Genomic DNA, 19,232 nt, shown 5'->3' with positions numbered 1-19,232 from the left:
CGTCATATTTATTTAGTCTTAACTGAATATGTACTTTAAATAACCTATGCTATCTTTCAAATCTAGATGAGTATATTCAAATCTTCTTAATACTCTACACAAAGTAGTTGTATTAATTAAATTATATAAAAAAATGATTGGTGATTTTTAATACTATATTATTACATTTTACAATATGAAGTTTCAATATATAGATTAGTGTTGTTGCTTTATGAATGTTTGAATATTAATGTATTGGCCAACAATGTTTGAATGTTATCCTTTTGCTAAAAATGTGTGACTGATAATGCTTGATTTGTTTTGCACTATAAATGTTGTTGATCAACAATGGATTTATTGTTATAAATCATGAATCTTAATTGAGCGGCAGATGTTAGATTTTTTTGTTTTAAGAAAAAAAATATCATATTCACATTTTCTTTACTTTTAGGTGAAAAAAAATAATTTATTTTAGTATTTAATTAGTGTTAATAACTTTTTCTCGGTTCATTAATTCATATATATTTTTTTAATTTTTTCTATGCAGTGTAAAAAATGTATTTGTATCTTAATTGAAAAAAAAATCATGATATTTAAAAGTGCAAAAACAGTATTAACATATTCTTTTATTATGTTCAAAATTATTGTAGAATTCTACCTACGAAATAGCACTAGTAATTTAATAAATTGTACAGTGCCAAGTGGATAAAAAATAAGGGAGTAGATTCCGATCTAAAAATAATGAAATTAAGGAGTAAGTATTTGGTTAAAATCCTCTAAACTACAATTTTATTTTATTTTTTTTCATTTTCTTACAACCACTTCTAAACTTGGACCGACATATCCAACTAGTTAAATTTACAACTTTCAATAGTTTTATCTGATTTTGAATGGGTTTATTGGTATAAATCATAAATCCTAATTGCTTGAGTGGCCAAACATTAGAATTTTTTATTTATCCATTAAAATAATTTAAAAATATAAAAAAATTAATTTTTTTAAAAATTAAATTAAAATTCCAGAATAAACACAGCACGAAACAATGTTTTCAAAGTTGCGTTAGAAAACACAGGCCAACCTGTGTTTTCAATAAATTCATTTTTTTTATGAAAAATAAATTTTTTTGTATATTTTGGATTGTTTTGATACGCTGATCTTAAAAATATTCTTTTAAAAATAAAAAAAATATTTTTTTTAATATATTTTGACATAAAAAATACTTTAAAAAACAACAGTAAAAACACTCCCAAATATTCTATATAAATGTGAAATGTGAGTAAATGTTAATAGTATACTCAATAAAAAGCGCACACTTTCCAAAAGGCCGATCAAGAAATAATCATCCCTCAAAAGTCAACTAAAAAATTCTATTCCTCCGTTTTTTTTTTGGTACTTCTCTGGATCAACTCGGCTACTTGGATAATTCAAAGGGAATGGATTTGATATTGTTTTATAATCTTTGATTAATTAAACGGATTTGATTTGAGATTCGAAGACAAAATTGTGGATTTTATGCTCCATGATCATGGCACCAGGTTCCTTGATTAATCAACTTGTACTGCTTAGCTTGCAATCCACGAAAAATTTTGCAGCATAAAAAAAAGTTGAAGAACTGAATCATTTGACCAGAACAGCTCAAAGAGGAACATAACAATAATCTACAATTATTTTTGTAAAAAAAAAAAAAATTAAATCAATCCCACAAGATTATAGATGTTGTTTTTCCAAGCCCCTTCCTTTAGATTATCTAGAGTATATATAGACAAGAAAGCCAATTACAGTGAAATACCATGTAATTACTGAAAATAGGATTTAATCATTCATTGCTTCTTTTATTATTTTAAATATTGGGTTAAAATATTTGACGTTATTGAATATTAAATTAAAAATATTTTTAATTATAATATTAGTGAATATTAATATTTATAACTTTAGCGTTGGTAAATATTAGTCCAATAATATTTCTAATTCTGATATTAATGAATATTATTTAAAATTTAATACTCTTAATTATAGTTTTAATGAATATATTTTATTTATTTTCTTTTTAATGTTTCATGAAATGGCTCAATTAATGATCAAAATGTTTTTGTTCTTATTAATGAAAAAAAAAAAACAAGGTTGAGTTATTATTCTTTGAAAATTTGGGTACTTTGTCCAATGATTCTTTTAATTTTGGTATAAATTTTTATAAAATTAAAAAATGCATGCCAAATTGTTTTTATAAAATGCTTAAAACATACAAGAAAATATGTCTTGGCGGTTTTTTTTGGCATGTAAAAAAAAAAAATACTAAAACGATAGCTTTCTTGTAGAATGTTAAAAACAAGGTTGAATAAATTTATTATTATTATTCATGGACTTGGCCATGATTATTTTGCTGATGATAAAAAGGAAACGTTTTGTTTTATAATAATAAATAAAAAAGTGTGAGGGCTCTCATAAATCAAAAGCCGAAGTGATGTGATCTTTGAAAAACAAGAGGAAGGCCTGAAGCCCGAAGACAAAACTATGGCCTAAAACCCAAAGGCAGCATGCAATATTTCCAAGAACCCATGTTTCCCTTTTTCCTGTCGGTTAAAGAAAATAACGATAATAATCAAATAGTCTCTCCATTGCCTCCTTCCAATTTCACAATCAATACCCCCTTTTATTTTTTTAATTAATGTATGATGAATTTATACATATCTCAATTAATTTTTATAAATTTTTAAAATTAATAATTATATAAATATTTAATAATTTTAAAAGAATTCAAACTCGTAACTACAAAAAATAAACTCAAAACCTAAGTAATTAAGATTTCCATAAGGTTTCAATACCTACTTTATTAAAACTCAACATGTAAACTACTTTTTTTTTTTTTTTAAATAATGTAGGTGTTCAGATCAGTTTGCGCGTATTAGACTAATTCTATTTAACAATCATGTACTTCAATGATTCATGATGTGGACTCAACTAGTAACTTTTAGAGAGTAAATCTAAAACCTGAACATTTAAACTACAACTCTCATGTTTTAAGAGCTTATTTGAGAATGTGATTATGGTAGTTTTTAAAAGTGTTTTTCACGAATCAAAATAATATTTTTTTTATTTTTTAAAAAATTATTTTTGACATCAATGTATTAAAATAATCTAAAATTATTTTTAAAAAATATTAATTTGAAGTAAATAATTAAAAAAAAAATTAATTTTTTTTTAAAAAAAATAAACAGTTTTTTTGCTTACATGTAAACTACTGTTACAACCGAAGGTGTTGGTTTCATGGCTAAAAGAGAAGGGGGGCCCTACCGGCACTACAAACAGCTAAAATGCCCTTATCAAAGAAGAAAAGGAGAAACTTAGCAGCAGAAGGTGCAACCTGCTACAGCAGCTAAAAAAAACAAAACAGAAGAAGAAACCGATTTCACCTTTACAGTAAAACCTAATGTTTGAAAATGGAAAGGAGACGACATATACCTTCATCTCAAGGAAACCAGAGCCCGACGATCCAATCTCCCCGGTAACCCAAAGGTTATTGTCATGACTGAAACGAAAGAAAGCTGTCTCCTTTCTCAACATAAACTTACTAGCTTGCAGATCATCTTGTTTTGGGGATCTTTTAAAAATTCCTCCCCTGAGTACTGTTAGATTCCGCCCCTGAGTGTTAGTGTCTTGTGGGCATGGGAGATTTGGAAAGATGAGGTTGAAAGATGATCGCTGCTAGGGTCTGTGGAACTACAAGGTAGTTTTTTTTTTTTTTTTTTTGCTCTTTGTCAACAGTCGTCTCACTCTAAGGTTTTATCTCTAGGTTTTAGACATAGTTTGAAACGTGATGCAAAAATTAGTTCTTTTAATTTTTAATTTTTTTTTATATAAAATTAATATTTATTTGATATTTTTAAATTATTTTAATGTCTTGAAATTAAAAATAAAAAAAAAAAAAAATCTATTTTAATATATTTTTAAATAAATATTTTAAAAAACAATTATAATTATACTTTCAAATATATTTATAACAGATAGGTGATCCAGGTTTTAACAAAAGCATGTTGAATTTTTTGTAACGGCAAAAGATAATATTTAAAATGTTCTCATTGTATTTTAAAAATGAAAAAAAAAATCCACAACTAAACATTGTAGGAAAAAAAAACCTTTGTAAATTTCTAAGAATGTAAACATAAAGGTATGGAATTTAAAAAAGAAAGAAAGAATAAATAAATAAAAAGAAGTATAAAAAACAAATAACTCTAAGTGAGGTTGCCAAATCTTAACAATAAAATAATATAAATAAGATAATTCAATAAAAAATAAAATGAGTAATGAGTTGTGGTATTAACATCAATCTTCTTCTAAGAGATCTCAAGTATGTACCTTTCATTTATAATAAAAAAATAATTTGATTGTTTTTTTTAATTTAATCTAATCAATACATATCCATTAAAAAATAAATTGAAAATGGTGTTTTGGGTTGGATAAACACAAGACAAAATAGGTTTGAATTGTTGTTAATTGGTTTGCATACAACTTTAGGGTTTGAGTCATAAAAAGATTGACATTTTAATTGAGCATTTTTCAAAGATATCATATTCATTATCATTCCTATTTAGATGCATTGATTTTAATCTAAGTACATAAAACTATAACAATAGTAATTTATTTATTAAATTAAAAAAAAATAAAATGCTTTACACATATACTTGTAGAATTGCTTATTTTCTACAAATTATGCATAAGAAATTTCAAAAAATAAATAAAAAATTTCTTATTGGAATACTAAATAAGCTAGATACTACTAAAATGAATGATTTTTTTAATAATTACTCAAATTCTAGGAATTCGAATATAAAAAAAATAATATTTGGGTCATCGATAATAATGTTTTTTAGTTCATATGAGACCACTTTTTTTTAAAAATATAAAGTTTTTAATATTTGTTTTTTAGTTCATGTATCTCCCTTTTTATCTTTGCTACTCAATTGGTGAAAACATTAACCATTAATTAATGAATTAAAAAAATTATATTAATAAATTATTGAGACTTGAGACACTTAAATAAAAAAGCAAAAATTATAGATAAGTAAAAAATAAAAATAAAAATAAAAATAAAAATACTGAATAAGAAAAAAAAAACTAAAAATTTGTGCACACTTGGTAGATATTTCATCATATCACGAGTTAATTTTATTTCCACGTCATATTTTAATAGAAACCTAATGAAAATATTTGATTAAAAAATAGAGGCGCTTGGATAAAGAAATTGTTGGATCCATGCTTCTTAAAATATGGGCAATTGTAGGAGCCCAACAAATTGAGGGCCCAGCAACAACCCCTAACCAAGAGAAAAAAAAAAAAAAAAAAACCTTCGCTTTGTAGCGTTGTCGTTTATCAAAACGACCACCACCATTTCTCCTTCCAACCCTCCAAGAATATATCCAACTCGACAGACACAGGAAGACACTGAGAGAGAGCTGTTGAGAGGACCAAGAAATGGCTGCTACTAGCTCCTGCAGTTTGAATTTGGGAGTGAAAGGAAAAGGGAAACCAGAACAGCCTTTTTCTTCCTCGCAATCCTCTCAGCTTCTCTTCTCTTCAAACTTGTCTTTTGCTTACAATAACACCAAATATTGCCTTTCTCTTCATTCCCATCAAACCCTTTTGTCCGCTTGTTTAACCAAAACCAAGAACTCAGCTTTTGTAAGTGAAAACATCTCATTTCTCTTATTGGGTTTTGAATTTCACCATGTTTTATTTGTTTCTGTTTGAGAACCATAGGGTTTTATTTCTGTTATATGAATTTGTTTGTCGTCTTTTCTTTTCAATAATTCTTGTGTGTATGTGGTTATGTGAAGGTTGTGGCATCAGCAAAGCCAGAGCATCTGAAGATAATGATATCCGGTGCTCCTGCTTCTGGTAAAGGTACTCAATGTGAGCTCATCACTAAGAAAGTAAGCCCTTTTTTTCTTCAAGTTTCTTTTAATTTTTTGTAATGCCACCTGTCACTAAATTTTCCCGAATCTTTTCTTGGGGAGCAACTTTTCATTTTCCCATTTGTTAGTTATGTTTATTGTTCTGCATATGAAAATGTTGTTTCTTGAAACAATTTTTTTTCTCATTGGAATGCGTTTATCTTGCTGAGATTTATTTGGATTTTTATCTAGTGAAGGTTTCAAACATCTGAATAAGACATTATAGTTTTTATGATTGACATTATGTTTTGTGATTTGAATATATATTGAGTTTGTTAACAGTGAGGTCGTCTATATCTTGTTATCTGGTGTGCTTCAATTAAATAGCTGAGCATTTTCTCCATGGGAGATATGCACCCTCCTTAAAAAGTTTTCCACAAAAGGAAAACACGACTATTGCAACTTTGACATGCAGGGCTCTAGTAGAACCAAGCTTGGATAAACAGCTTGGCTTAGTTGCTCGTGCTTAGTCAAGTCCAGTCTCACTTAAGAAAAAGATTTTCAACATTAGTTAGTGAGATCCATCAACCTTTTGAGATTATATGGACTCAGTCTCTATGCTAATCTAACATGATCTCAAACTTTACTTTATGTAATGTGGTATTTTCTTCATTTGAAAACTCAGTTTTGTTGGAGAGTTGCTTGATAGTTTCACTAGTTTCCAATGATTGGTATGTATCTGTTTCACTAGGGAAGGAAGCAGTCAGTGTAAACTATTAGGGTTTTTGATACAAGCGGCATTCAAAATGTAGAGAAACACAATTAAACCAATTTTGATAGATCTTCTAGTTGAAACTTTAGAATCAAGTTGAAAGTATTTGTGTATGAGCATGATTATGTAGTCACTATCATCAATATGTTGGCTTGCTTGCCACAATAGTTAGGCTATCTATGATAAGAATCACCTATTTTGCTTTGAAGCAGTTGTCAGTAGTTGCTCATATGAAAACACTTAATTGGCTAGTTGTTAGTAAACTCAATTATGGCATGGAGGACTATGCCATACTTAATTTCTGCTAAGGCTCGGACTAATGTGCAAGCAGCTTGATCACGCAATCAGATAAGCCAATTGCAAGCTGAGCTCAAGCAGTTGGAATTGTTGCACCGTGTCATTTGTGATTACTTAGATAAACAAGACAGTTCTTTGAAATTCTGCTTTGAGATTGGATATGGTTTTTGCGTCCCATTGGTTTTATGGGGATTTTTCTGATAGAAGTTAAAGCATTTTCTGCTTGATTTCTCAATTTGCAATTGCTGGTGAGGAAAAAACAGATTCAACAAGTCATCCTCATAAATGCAGTATGGTTTGGTGCATATTGCTGCTGGAGACCTGCTGAGGGCAGAAATTGCTTCAGGGAGTGAAAATGGGAAGCGAGCAAAGGAATACATGGAGAAAGGACAGTTGGTCCCAAATGAAATAGTTGTCATGGTAGGCATGGTGTAATTCCCCCCCTCCCCCTCACTTCCCTTCCTTTCGAGGCATTTCATATTGTTCATTCAATCATCTGATCTTGTAGATGGTGAAGGACCGTCTGCTGCAGCCAGACTCTCAAGAAAATGGTTGGCTTTTGGATGGATACCCAAGGAGCTTATCACAGGCAACTGCTCTGAAAGAATTTGGCTTCCGACCTGATCTTTTTATTGTCCTAGAAGTAAGAATTCTGGTTGCTGCTGGCATGTTATCTGTTACATTCCATTATCTGGCTAGGAAGAGGACAATGTGAACTTGCATGCTGATATTCTTCTCGGTGGCTACTTTGTTGATTTTCGTGTAACTTTAAAATAATATAGGATACTTTATCGAAGTCAAACTAAAAGAAGATGATCATGAAGAAGAAAGAATTGATTTATCAATTTAATGGCCCTGATGTATCCTCACATTCTTGGGTAGATTTCAAACTCTAAATATTAAGATTGAGTTTTCCCCTTCAGCCAATCTCATGAATACTGATTTGCAGGTCAACGAAGAGATTCTTGTTGAAAGAGTGGTTGGACGTAGATTAGATCCTGTTACAGGGAAGATATACCACCTGAAGTATTCCCCCCCTGAGACTGAAGAAATTGCTGCCAGGCTCACCCAACGATTTGATGACACCGAAGAAAAGGCATGTTCAGAACTAATCTGTGTACATCTTATTACTTTAGAGGATTCTGTCTTCTTTGTGGCTTCAGTAAGCGCTTTGGATCAATATTGCCAAGTGATGATATTTGTTTTCCTTTTCATATGGCTTTATTTAGGTGAAGTTGCGCTTGCAAACTCATCATCAAAATGTGGAGGCAGTACTTTCAATGTATGAAGACATTGCACTCAAGGCATGTGACAAAATCTCTCTCTCTCTCTCTCTCTATATATATATATATATATATATGTATATTATTTCGGTGTGTGGGTTCAATTGACTACTCTACCATTTCATCCCAGCTATCCTAATGATATCAGTTGTCACTATTTTGTGAATAATTCATTGTGTTGAACAGCTTATGATAAGTTGATGCTGAGGCTACTAGGAAACACCCAACAAGTATACGATATTGTTGGTAGATATTAGTGCTAGTGTTCTAGTGTAACCATATTTTTACTGTGACTAATTTGATGCCAGCAATAATTGCTGGGTTTCTTTTCTGCTTTTTTTTTTTTTGTGCTAAATAACAATATGAAATAAAAAGTAAAATGAAAAGAGTTGTTCTGTATTATTTTGAGTTATGCAAAAGCAATTTGTCTTGCATGTCCTTTATGAGGGAGGGATATCTGCTTATTGATTGATTAGATTATCATCAATAAAGAGAAAAAAAGAAGGGAAGAACTGGTGTCTGATTTAGTGGATCATGCAACTGGTATAAAACTATTATTAAATCTAAGTTGGAGGGCCATTTTATTGATTTTAGGTAAATGGAAATGTTCCCAAAGAAGATGTGTTTGCACAAATTGATGATGCTCTCACAAAACTATTTGAGGATCAGAAGTTGACTTCAGGATCTCTGGCTGCATAGATGGAGGGAAGAGCTGGTGTATAACCAATATCCAGGAATCTGGAATTGTGAAAACTGGTATAGTTGTTCAGCCCTTGTTTTTTTCAGCCCATTCTGTCAGGTTTATATACCTCAACCTCAAGAAATGCTCAAGTAGCGTGGCTTAGTTTGGCTGAAACGTGATTTCAACCACATGAAAAACATCAATTTGACGCTTTTCTGGTTGAAACCAATTGATGTTTTTATCTGGTTGAAATGTGGTTTCAACCAAGAAGCCAAACGCGGAGTAAGTGCCCTTCTTTTCTCTTTCCTAGAGCTACCACATGCTTGACTACTCTATTTGGTTATTCTTATTAAATTATTCTTTGAAGTGTAACTTTTGGATTTCATTTGTATGGAAACCAATAGAACTGTGCAAAAACTTGTGTTTTAGTCGCTAAAATACAGTGGGAAAAAATTAAACAACTTCATGAAGCTGCTCTTCAAGCAATTCTTTCCCAAGGACGAATAATTTACTTAACGCTGGTAAGCAAGGCGTTGCATATTCTGCATATGTTGGTCTCGGTTTATGTGCCTACGGGTAACGTATCCTTGTGCTTACAAATAATGACACGTGTTCATTTTTGTGGCGTCGAAACTTGTTTGAATTTTCTGGAGTAAAGAATGTTCTAGGAAAAGATAGCTATTCTGGATGATCACTTCATGGATGCTGATGGGTGCCTGTACTTGCCCATCTTTACATGCAGTCAGCAAGTCCTGATAGTGTAGTCTTCTTTGATCCACAAGGCGAAGCGTTTCCATTATTATGACCTACCTCTATTTTGTAGAAAACTGAAAACCCTTTTGAATCAGCTTTAATTACAACGTCTAAATAATTCTGCTGGGCAAAGAAAACAGGGTTGAAATCCTTGGCGGGGTTATGGCGCGTTGGAAAAAGTTGATTCCATTCTTTTGTGCATCATGTGTTGATTCTTAAATTTAGAATTATCCTCCCGGACCTAGCAACGAGGAAGTAAATTCAAAGCTGAAGGTTGTAAGAATCCTTGAAGGAAAGAAACTGTAATGATTTTGCGTTACGTACATCACCATACACTTTTTGCCTCAATCGATCAACAAATAAGAGCAAAAAATCCATGTGTTTGAAAGAAATGGCTGAGACCAGTACTATACACAAAAGTAGAGGACCATTTCATGGCAGGTTCTTGATGCCGGGCACTTGTTATATACGTGATCAAAGCTTTCGGTTTTAGTCTCTCATATCAAAGACCCGGTTGAAGACCCGGTTGTGGACCGCGAAAGCGAAGATGGGTGCGGCAAGCACGCAGCCAGTGCTCTATCTAGGCTACTTACAACATCAGTCATGGATGGCCGTTCTCGACCTGCAAGTGTAACACAGTCTACCGCTAAGTACCCTGTGCGTATCACTGCCTCTATTTCAAATGGTGTTGGTGGCGGCACTCTCGAGTCTAAAACTCGATGGATTTCTTCTTGGACAATGTAGGGAACAACAAGATCAACCACATTCCTATGCTCCCCATTCTCGTTCTTGTGTATGGCCTTGTACCCCGACAGTATCTCCATCAACACCACCCCAAAACTGTACACATCGCTCTTCGTGCTCAGCTGCTGGAGTATATAATATTCTGGGTCCATGTAACCTACCGTCCCGGCTGCGAGAAGCGAAAGGTGTGACTTTTCATCTTCAGGACCCATCAAAGACAGGCCGAAATCAGACACCTTGGCAGTCCACGTGGAGTCAAGCAATATGTTTGATGACTTGATATCTCGGTGGATGACTGGTGGCACTGCGTACCTGTGAAGGTACTCGACGCCGCGGGCTGCATCTAGCGCAACCTTGATGCGTGCTGTCCATGACATTAAGGGTGAAATTTCAAGCTTATGGAGGTGGTCATGGAGGGTGCCATTGTTCATATACTCGTAGACTAGTAACAGCTCATTACTGTCTTCGCAGAATCCCAGCAAACTTACAAGATTCTTGTGATGAAGTCTTGAAAGGGATTCAAGCTCATTGATAAATGCAACGTCCCTGTCCTCTTGACGCCTTTTTCCAACAGAGTATGAGCAAGTGTTTGATATTTCAGCTCGTTTGATAGCTACTTCGCACCCATCGTCTAATGTGCCCTGATAAACTGAACCAAAGCTTCCAGTGCCAATTCTTTTATCCCGTGAGAAATTGTTGGTGGCTTTAAGTAGAACTTGGAAAGAGAATTGCTCCAAGTGACCTGCATTTCCCATGCTAGCCAGCTCGCTTAGCCGCTTCTCTAAGACTGGCGATGCTTGTTCAGTTCGAGGGGCTTGAGGTCGGCTAGGAGCACCACCCTGTTCAACATGGGCTCCTGTCCCGGCACCATCCAAGCGGCCGGAATCATGGATCCGGCAGCCTCTGCACTTGCAATACTTGAAGAGGAAGAACCCAATGACTAGCAATAGAACGAGGGATCCTCCACATCCCACCACAAAAAAAGCTATTATTTTGTCGCTCCATTTATTACACCTCCTTCGCCTCCCTTGATGGCGTTCTGGCGTTGGAGGCGGTGCGGCCGGAGGTGGAGTACAATTGCTATTGCTCTTAGAATGCTGGAAAATATTTAGGCTTTGGGGGCACGATCCGCCAGATCCTTCTAAGAAAGCATCAGGACAATCATTTCTATGGGGGCCCGGCAATACTTTCTCAAATACCGGTAAATTGGAGTTGAAAATCTCATTACCCCAACAATACAAGGACGAAGTTGATTTCTCAACTCCACAGAAAACATTTATCTTCGCTTCAATAGCAATAAAAGAAGTCTCCTTTAACCTCTCCGGCAAACTAAAATTATCTTGCCCCCAGCAAACTATTGTTTCATTAGTCCGCAGAGCGCAACTACGGTTCTCCCCCAAGGCCATTGATATGAACTCACCTTCCGGCTTCTCGTCAGGCGCCATACTTCCCCAGCAATGCATCCCATGATGGGAATTTATAGCACAAGCATGCCTAGACCCGGCAGCAATAGCACAATAGTTCCCCTTAGGATTATTAATATTTCCTCCACAAGTAATACTCCCGGATTCCGATATCCCACACACGAAATCATCACCAACAGCAATACTTGATAATCCCTGAGAAATACTGCTAGAGTTGAACTTTCGCCGCGGCCAGCATTCGAGGCGATTAGTGACATTAATTAGGCCACAGGCAAAAGATTTTCCTGCTTCCAGTTGACTGAGAGCCAGGCCATGATAAACTCTCTTGTAGGGCATGTTTGGACCAATAACTGAGAATCTCCAACAAACCAAAGTTGAATTATTAGGAGACGAAGGCAAGGATATTAGACCACAGAGGAATCCCTCTCCACCAACTATAGCTGAAAAAGAAGTACGAGGATTCAAGGGGTTTTGGATTCCGCCAGGAAAACGTGAACAGTTTAGAAAAGAGTGCTGTTTGGTATCACGGGCAGGTGTTAATGCACACACCAATGTTTGGTTAGAAACTTGAGATATTGACACGGTTGAGAGTGAAAAAACGAATGGAATGAAAGGAGAAAGAAATATGAGGTAGGAAAAGAGATGAAGGTTAAACAAATCACAAGCCATAGAAAAAATGGTTTGTGGGATGGTACGATACTACTTTCATAGTGGTACAAGTGATGTTTAGAGGTGGATTATTGTAGCTAGTGAGTGTTGGTTTTTGGCCATTTTTAAGGGGTCCGGGAGGAGGAGGCGGAGGAGGAGAGGGTAGCTTAGAGAGAAAAGAAACACGGTTTTATAGAGTCTGTATGGAGGGCCAAAGACCTGGTCATTGCAAAGAAAAGTTTATTGCAAGTCTATGTCAGCAGAAATTTAGAGATATAGAGAGAGCGTGTGGGAAATGGTTGAAACTCGTAATACAAACGAGCAAAATAATTGGAATGTCGAAAACAATACTAATAACCAGTCCACATTTTCTATATATGCTATATAATGTGCTAAGTGTATATAAGACTTTGGCACTTCCATCACTCAAAACGAGTAAATTTAATTGGTAGATATGTCATGAAGACGAAAGCAACACAAAAAAAATGTTGTAAGTATAAGAATACAAAATTTTGTTAAAAAAAATCATAAAAAAATTCTAATTTAAAATTTTATTATTAAATATTTTATTTTTAAAAGTCTATTCAAACATTGACTAGTAATATCTAGGCATTATTGAAAATCATAAAAGAGTTACATTCCAAATAAGAAAAGAAATCTTAAATCAACTAGAAAAATACAACAAATATTGTAAAACATTGACCAGTATTTCTAGGCATTATTGAAAGGTCTTTCTAAACATCAATTTCTATGAAATTTTAATCCTATAGAAAATAGAGTCCTAGAATTTTCTTGTAAAATTTCTATCCAATTCAATGGTTGAATAATAAACTATGTTCAATAGCATAAGACTATGCACTAGGAAAAAAATTAATCTCCTCCATTAGTCTCTATAGATTGCAAATAACTTGTCCTCAAGTTTAAATTGCCTAAATCTCATGAATGTCCAATAAATACTCTTCAACCTTTTCTTTTCCCTTCTATTTAAGTATATAATAATTTTAGACATCAACGTAAGTCCTTTAATTTTAAAATCTGTATAAAAAATAACATCTAGCATATATTTTTTTTCATTGGCTTCTTGAGTAATAAATTGCAAACCTCAAACTTTTTTCATTAACATATGTTGTTTCCATATAACCTTTAACACATCTATTTTTGTGATAACATTAACCTTAAAATCAAAAGAATCATCAAACTTTTGTTGTGTACTTTCCATGTTTTTTTTTTTTTTGCATTCAACCTCCATCTTATTAATAAGGATACCTTTAATGATATTATCACTATCATCAATATCATTATTTATAATGTCATTATCAACATAATCATCATTAAAATGAACATCATAAATTAATAGAGAATACCATTCCACATCCATCTCGCTATAAATGAGATCATTAAAATCAACACAATATTCATCTTGATTAAAAAGCCGCATTCTTTACTCATGATTTTAAAATGTGTTTTCAAAAGTGGTTATGGATTCGTGATCACTTTTCTCATAATTCCACGAGCTCCTCATCTCCGCCAACTAATGGGTTAATTTTGCTATTTTTCTCTGCATGTCTTTCACTAGCTCTTGAATGTTTCTCTAATAAGGTGGAACCTCCTCATCCCTTTCTACATGAACACATTTGGCTTCGTGATCTCTTCCAGTTTAGTTATTTAGTTGCACAAAGCAAACAAAATAATATGGGATTGCAGCACACAACAAGTAATAACCTGGGACGGTTAAGCTTTGACACTAATTGATGCAAACAAAAGCAATATAAGAAAGACAACAAGCACAATAACACAAAATTTAGATGTAAAAGGAATCACATAGAAACCTTAATAAAAAAAATTATTACTTAATATTTTCTATTTAGATAATCTATCTCTTTAGAAGATTTATAACTCTTTAAATAAACCTACAAACTTACCTAAACCAATAAGAAAAACCTAAAAATAAAACCAAAAGTAATAAAATTCGTAACAAACTAGGCTAGAAAATATTAAATCAAGATAAAAGAAATAATAATAGAGTTCTGATCCAAATAAAAAAAGAATCCTAAATCAACTAGGAAAAAAAAAATTATTGACTAGTAATTTATAGGTAATATTGGAAGGCCTTAACAAACTCCTATTATTATGAAATTTTAACCATATAAAAAACAAGACCTCTAGATTTTCCTAGTTAAATTTTAGCACAGCGATTTAATAATCGGATGAAAAATTATGTACAATCATATGAGACTAAAAATTAGAAAAAAAGAATCTCATGCTTCAGTCTTTCCAGGTAAAAAAGAAGTCATCATCAAGTTCAAATTGCCTAGATCTCATGGATGTCCAATAAAAACTCTTCAACTCCTTTTCTTTCTTCTCTTCAAGTATATAATAATGTTAGATATGAACTCCAGTCCCTTCATCTTAAAATTCATGTAAAAAACAACAATTGATATATTATTTCTTTTTCATTGGCTTATAAAGTAATAAATTGTAAACCTCAAAATTGCTTCATCAATATATGTTGTGTTCATATAACCCTTTAACACATCTACATTTGTGATAGCATAACATTGTAAGAATAAAAAAGATCAATATAGTTTAAATCAACAAATTTATTTTGTTGAGCACTTTCCATATTTTCTTTGCACTCACCTATATCTTATTAATAAAAACACCATCAATGATATTATCACTACTATTATTGTCATTATTTATAATATTATCACCAATCTAACTATCATTAAAATAAACATCATAAATTGATGGAGAATATCAATCCACATCTATTTCATTATAAATGAGATTACCAAATTATACATGATACTCATATTGATAAAGAAGCAACCTCTTCTGCTTATGCTTTTGAAACGGGTTTTCAAAACCAGTTATAGATCTATGATCAATCTTTTCATGATCCCTTAAGCTCTTCATCTCCATCGACTAATAGATTAATTTTGCAATTTATCTTTGTATATCTTATATCACCATATCTATCTATAATCATATTTATCTTCACATGTCTTCTATCACCAGCTCTTGGATTAAACTTTTCCAAGAGGGAACCTCCTCATCCCTTTTTACCTTAACATGTTCTAATTTGTGACTTCTTCCATCCATGGTTATTTTATAACACAAAACAAATAAATTAACATGAGATTGCAACACACTCTCTAAAAGAAGACAACAAGTTTATTTAACTGATGCAAATGAAATAATTTGGGATCGTTAGGCTCCGACACCAATTGATGCAAATGAAGCAACATAAGAAAGACAACAAGTACAAAAACACATAATTCTACCAAAAAAGGGTCATACAGAAACCTTAATTTAAAATTTTATTACCTAATATTTTTTATTACCATATTTATATTTTTTATGCAAAGTTTATTTTAAAAAAATTTTTTTTACTTGAATTAATAATACAAGAAAGAAATGCTAATTACCTAAACTCTCTAAAAGAACTAGGGTTTCTTATGATGCTTAATTGCTTATATAAATAGTGAAAAACCTTTATATATATATATATATATATTGTTTAATAAAAAATCTGCATCGAGGCTCACTTGATTGAGGTGTGTGTGGGGTGGGTGCAAGTTGCAGTATCTAATATAGGACAGTGCATCTATTTTCTTAATTGTGATAAACATTTTTTTTTTTAAATAAAGGGCAGGTGACATGTTGTCCATCCCCTTTGTCGCACGTCAAAATCCGCGCGACGTCTGATGGCAATTTTTTTTTGTTTTTTGCTTTGTATTATTTCTTTGGAGTCGCCACCTAGTATTATGGTCACTAGGAACCCTAACTGGTCTTTCAGAGATTCTAAGGCAAGGGACTGGTTGCATAAAGGGAAGATATTAGCACCCCTAATACGCCCTATCTAAGGTAAGTTGCTTAGTGTTTGGTTTTCTTTATAATTGCTACGGTGTTTATGTTTTGTAATCCCATTAATTTTCCTAAGTTTGATTCAAACTAAATTTATTAGGATAGAAATCCAAGGAGATTCCATGTGCTTTGAAAGCTCATTTTTCCCTTAGTATTTCAAGAGTTTTGCGACTTGTAAATCACAAGGAGGAGGGACAAAAAAATTTAGAAATCTAAGGAAATTCAAGGCGCTTTAAAAGCCTATTTTTATCTTAGTGTTTCATACTCTCACGGCTCGTAAACTGTGGAGTAAAATTGAAATGCCCTCGATTATAATCAAGGCTTTTTTCAATGATGTTTGATGACTTATTATTCTTAGAAAATTATTTTGGATATTTACCACTTAGGGTTTCTTTATCCAAATATTAACAGTGAATAATAACAAGTTATTCCCAATAATATTTTGGATATTCATCCCTTTGAGATTTCTTTATCCAAACATTAACGGTGAATAATAAATAAATTCCCCCCAAAATAAGATTTTTGTATTTTTTGGAATATTGGCCAATACCCTTTGGAGTTTTACAAACATGTTGTAAAATCCAGAAATGCAAGAAAATAATTTTTTTGTTGTGTTTAAGAAACCCATGCGAAAACACATTTTTAAAAGTTCAAATATTTGTTAAGACATTAAAAAAAACATGTTAGGGTATTGGCCGTATGCAACACACAAAAACATTTTTTTTATATTTTTTTGTAAAAAAAAAAAAACAAGCATTACAGTTAATCGCAATTAATGACAAGAAACCATGTGAATATATTCTCAAAGTTTGAAAGACTAACCTGCGAGGCAACGGCTGGAGGCGACGTGTGTGGGGACAATACGTGGCTGTTGTGGTTTGGAGGTTAGCTCTTGGTTTGTTTGGTTGGCGGCAGGGAAAAGAGAATGCAGGGGAGCTTTGTCGACTGAAAGGAGAAGGAAGAGGGCTTCCTTGGGCGGTGGCTTTTTTTTTTTTTTTCCAAAGGAGGGTGTGCAGTCGGTTGGCTTAAAAGAGATGGGTTTAGGGTTTTGTGGATGCCCTAATTTTTTTGTCTTCAAATTGCTCTCCTCCAAATTCTCTCTTATTCTTTCTTTATTATGACTAGAGGTTCACTTATATAGAAAATCTCTATGTGTGCTATTCAAGGAAATATTGCAATAATTATTGCAGAGATTATCTTCTATAACCAGCACTAACAAATCCCATATATATGGTATTTTATATTGCATTGATTATTTTCTATAACCAGCATGAATCAAATCATATATCTATGGTATTTTATATTGCAATAATTATTTTCCATAACCAGTACAAATCAAATCATATATCTATAATTTTTATATTATAGTGATTATTTTTCATAATCAACACAAATCAAACCAAATTATTTATGATTTAGTAATTACCTCCTTGACATATTGCTTCCTTAATATTAGCCATGATGCTCTAGGTTATCGCCACATGTAAACCCTTATTATTGTTTTTTATTTTTTTATTTTTTTTGAAAAATTTATCAAAATATAGGTCAAAAATTGGGTAGCAACACTCTAGATAAAAAGAAATTCAAGCAAGGCCAAACATATAAGTCTGGCCTGTTATGCACGTGTGGACCAAGCTCTAGGCTTGGCCGTTTGTTATCTTATTTATTTTCCTTTTTTTCTTTGTAATTTTTTGACACTCCAAAAAAAATTTACTAGATTCACTTAATATTTAATTTTGACATGGTTTTTAAATATTATTTTTTTTTTATTTGAATTTTAATATTTTTTTATTATTATGTATCTGATCTAAAAATAATAATACTAATAATAAATTCTTTTTGATAATTTCATTGAAATCGTTTTTTATTATTAAAATGTTTAAATAGCTTTCAATCATACAAACTATGGACACATATTATTTTCAAAATTTATGTTAACTTGCTTTAACAATCATAAAATATATTTTTAAATAGAAATAATGCTTCTAGTTAAAAACATTGTGTTGGATAACATAAACAAGATATATGTTAATAATAATAAAAAAAAATTATCTTTATAAAAAGAATTCAAAACGATTATATTTTGGGTTTTATAACAATGCCAAAAAAATTTCTAAGACCTAAAAAAAAATTATGATTAAAAAAATTTTTATCACAAGCATATAAACTAGTATCATCTAAGATGATATATATGAGATTAAGATCATAATACAACTAATAATTATAGAATATGCTTAAACCTAAAAGATTTATGTAATCGTGTGTGTGTGTGTGTTATGCCAGATTATTATTTTTAAAAAAATATTTTTCTTAGTTATTATTATTATCTATATAGTTTAGGAAAATATTTTTCTTTATGATGTTTTATTATTTTTTATTCTACTTAGTTTATAAAATCAAATATTGGGATTGCTATTTGTTTTTTTTCTTTCTAGTTTAGGAACCTTAAAACAACTTAATAATTATTGATTGAGATTTGTTTCTCTTCTAGGTAAACCCATGACTAGTATAAATAGGTTTGTTTTAGCTTGTATTTCAGTAGAATATAACAAAATTTCATTTCTAAAAATAAAATTCTAAATTAGGTTTTTGTGTAACAACCTTGATAGGCTTCAATTCAAACTTGTTGTCTTCTTGTTTGTGTTTCTATTTACATTAGTTAGTATCAAAGCTTTAATATCCCATTTGTTATTTGCTTGTTGTGTGTTGGAATAAGAGGTATCAAAACATGATGCACTCATGTAGGTGAGGATGAAGAGGTTCCCTCTCAAGAAAGAGACATTCAAAAACTAGTAATAGAAGACATAGACAAATTACATAATTGAAAAGAGATGTTCAAGAATTGGTGATAAAAGACATTCATGTATATATTGCAAAATTAATCCATCAGTT

General features: G+C 31.8%; 2 protein-coding genes across 3 annotated transcripts; one reads left to right on the top strand and one right to left on the bottom strand.

The window, feature by feature from the left end:
• The first annotated feature begins 5,330 nt into the window (after positions 1–5,330).
• Positions 5,331–9,371, top strand: LOC118035494 (adenylate kinase, chloroplastic). 2 transcript variants are annotated; one of them, XR_012167730.1, is made up of 6 exons: positions 5,331–5,655; positions 5,811–5,906; positions 7,228–7,356; positions 7,445–7,579; positions 7,719–7,814; positions 7,886–8,025. XR_012167730.1 is itself a non-coding variant. In XM_073404118.1 (6 exons), the coding sequence occupies exons 1-6, from the start codon at positions 5,449–5,451 to the stop codon at positions 8,325–8,327; spliced, it is 876 nt and encodes a 291-aa protein (XP_073260219.1). In that variant the 5' UTR covers positions 5,333–5,448; the 3' UTR covers positions 8,328–9,371. The 2 variants fall into 2 exon arrangements, 1 of the variants encoding a protein (XP_073260219.1); XM_073404118.1 differs by lacking the exon at positions 7,719–7,814 and adding an exon at positions 8,166–9,371 and having other exon boundaries at positions 5,333–5,655; positions 7,886–8,032.
• A 569-nt stretch (positions 9,372–9,940) lies between these two features.
• Positions 9,941–12,779, bottom strand: LOC118035495 (serine/threonine-protein kinase-like protein CCR4). Its single transcript, XM_035041083.2, has one exon. It carries the CDS (start codon positions 12,489–12,491, stop codon positions 10,152–10,154), a length of 2,340 nt encoding a protein of 779 aa, XP_034896974.1. The 5' UTR covers positions 12,492–12,779; the 3' UTR covers positions 9,941–10,151.
• Between the last annotated feature and the right edge of the window lie 6,453 nt (positions 12,780–19,232).

Source organism: Populus alba, chromosome 13 (genome assembly GCF_005239225.2).
Source record: "Populus alba chromosome 13, ASM523922v2, whole genome shotgun sequence".
NCBI classification, from domain to species: domain Eukaryota; kingdom Viridiplantae; phylum Streptophyta; class Magnoliopsida; order Malpighiales; family Salicaceae; genus Populus; species Populus alba.
Note: the sequence above shows the minus strand (reverse complement) of the source record. Positions and strands in the feature narration are given on the sequence as shown.

Excerpts from the sequence above, each read along its gene's own strand:
- LOC118035495 (XM_035041083.2), bottom strand. The coding sequence starts at position 12,491 with ATGGCTTGTGATTTGTTTAACCTTCATCTCTTTTCCTACCTCATATTT.
- LOC118035494 (XM_073404118.1), top strand. The coding sequence starts at position 5,449 with ATGGCTGCTACTAGCTCCTGCAGTTTGAATTTGGGAGTGAAAGGAAAA. Across the intron at positions 5,656-5,810 it reads AAACCAAGAACTCAGCTTTT|GTTGTGGCATCAGCAAAGCC; the intron begins GTAAGTGAAAAC and ends GGTTATGTGAAG. Across the intron at positions 5,907-7,227 it reads GTGAGCTCATCACTAAGAAA|TATGGTTTGGTGCATATTGC; the intron begins GTAAGCCCTTTT and ends TCATAAATGCAG.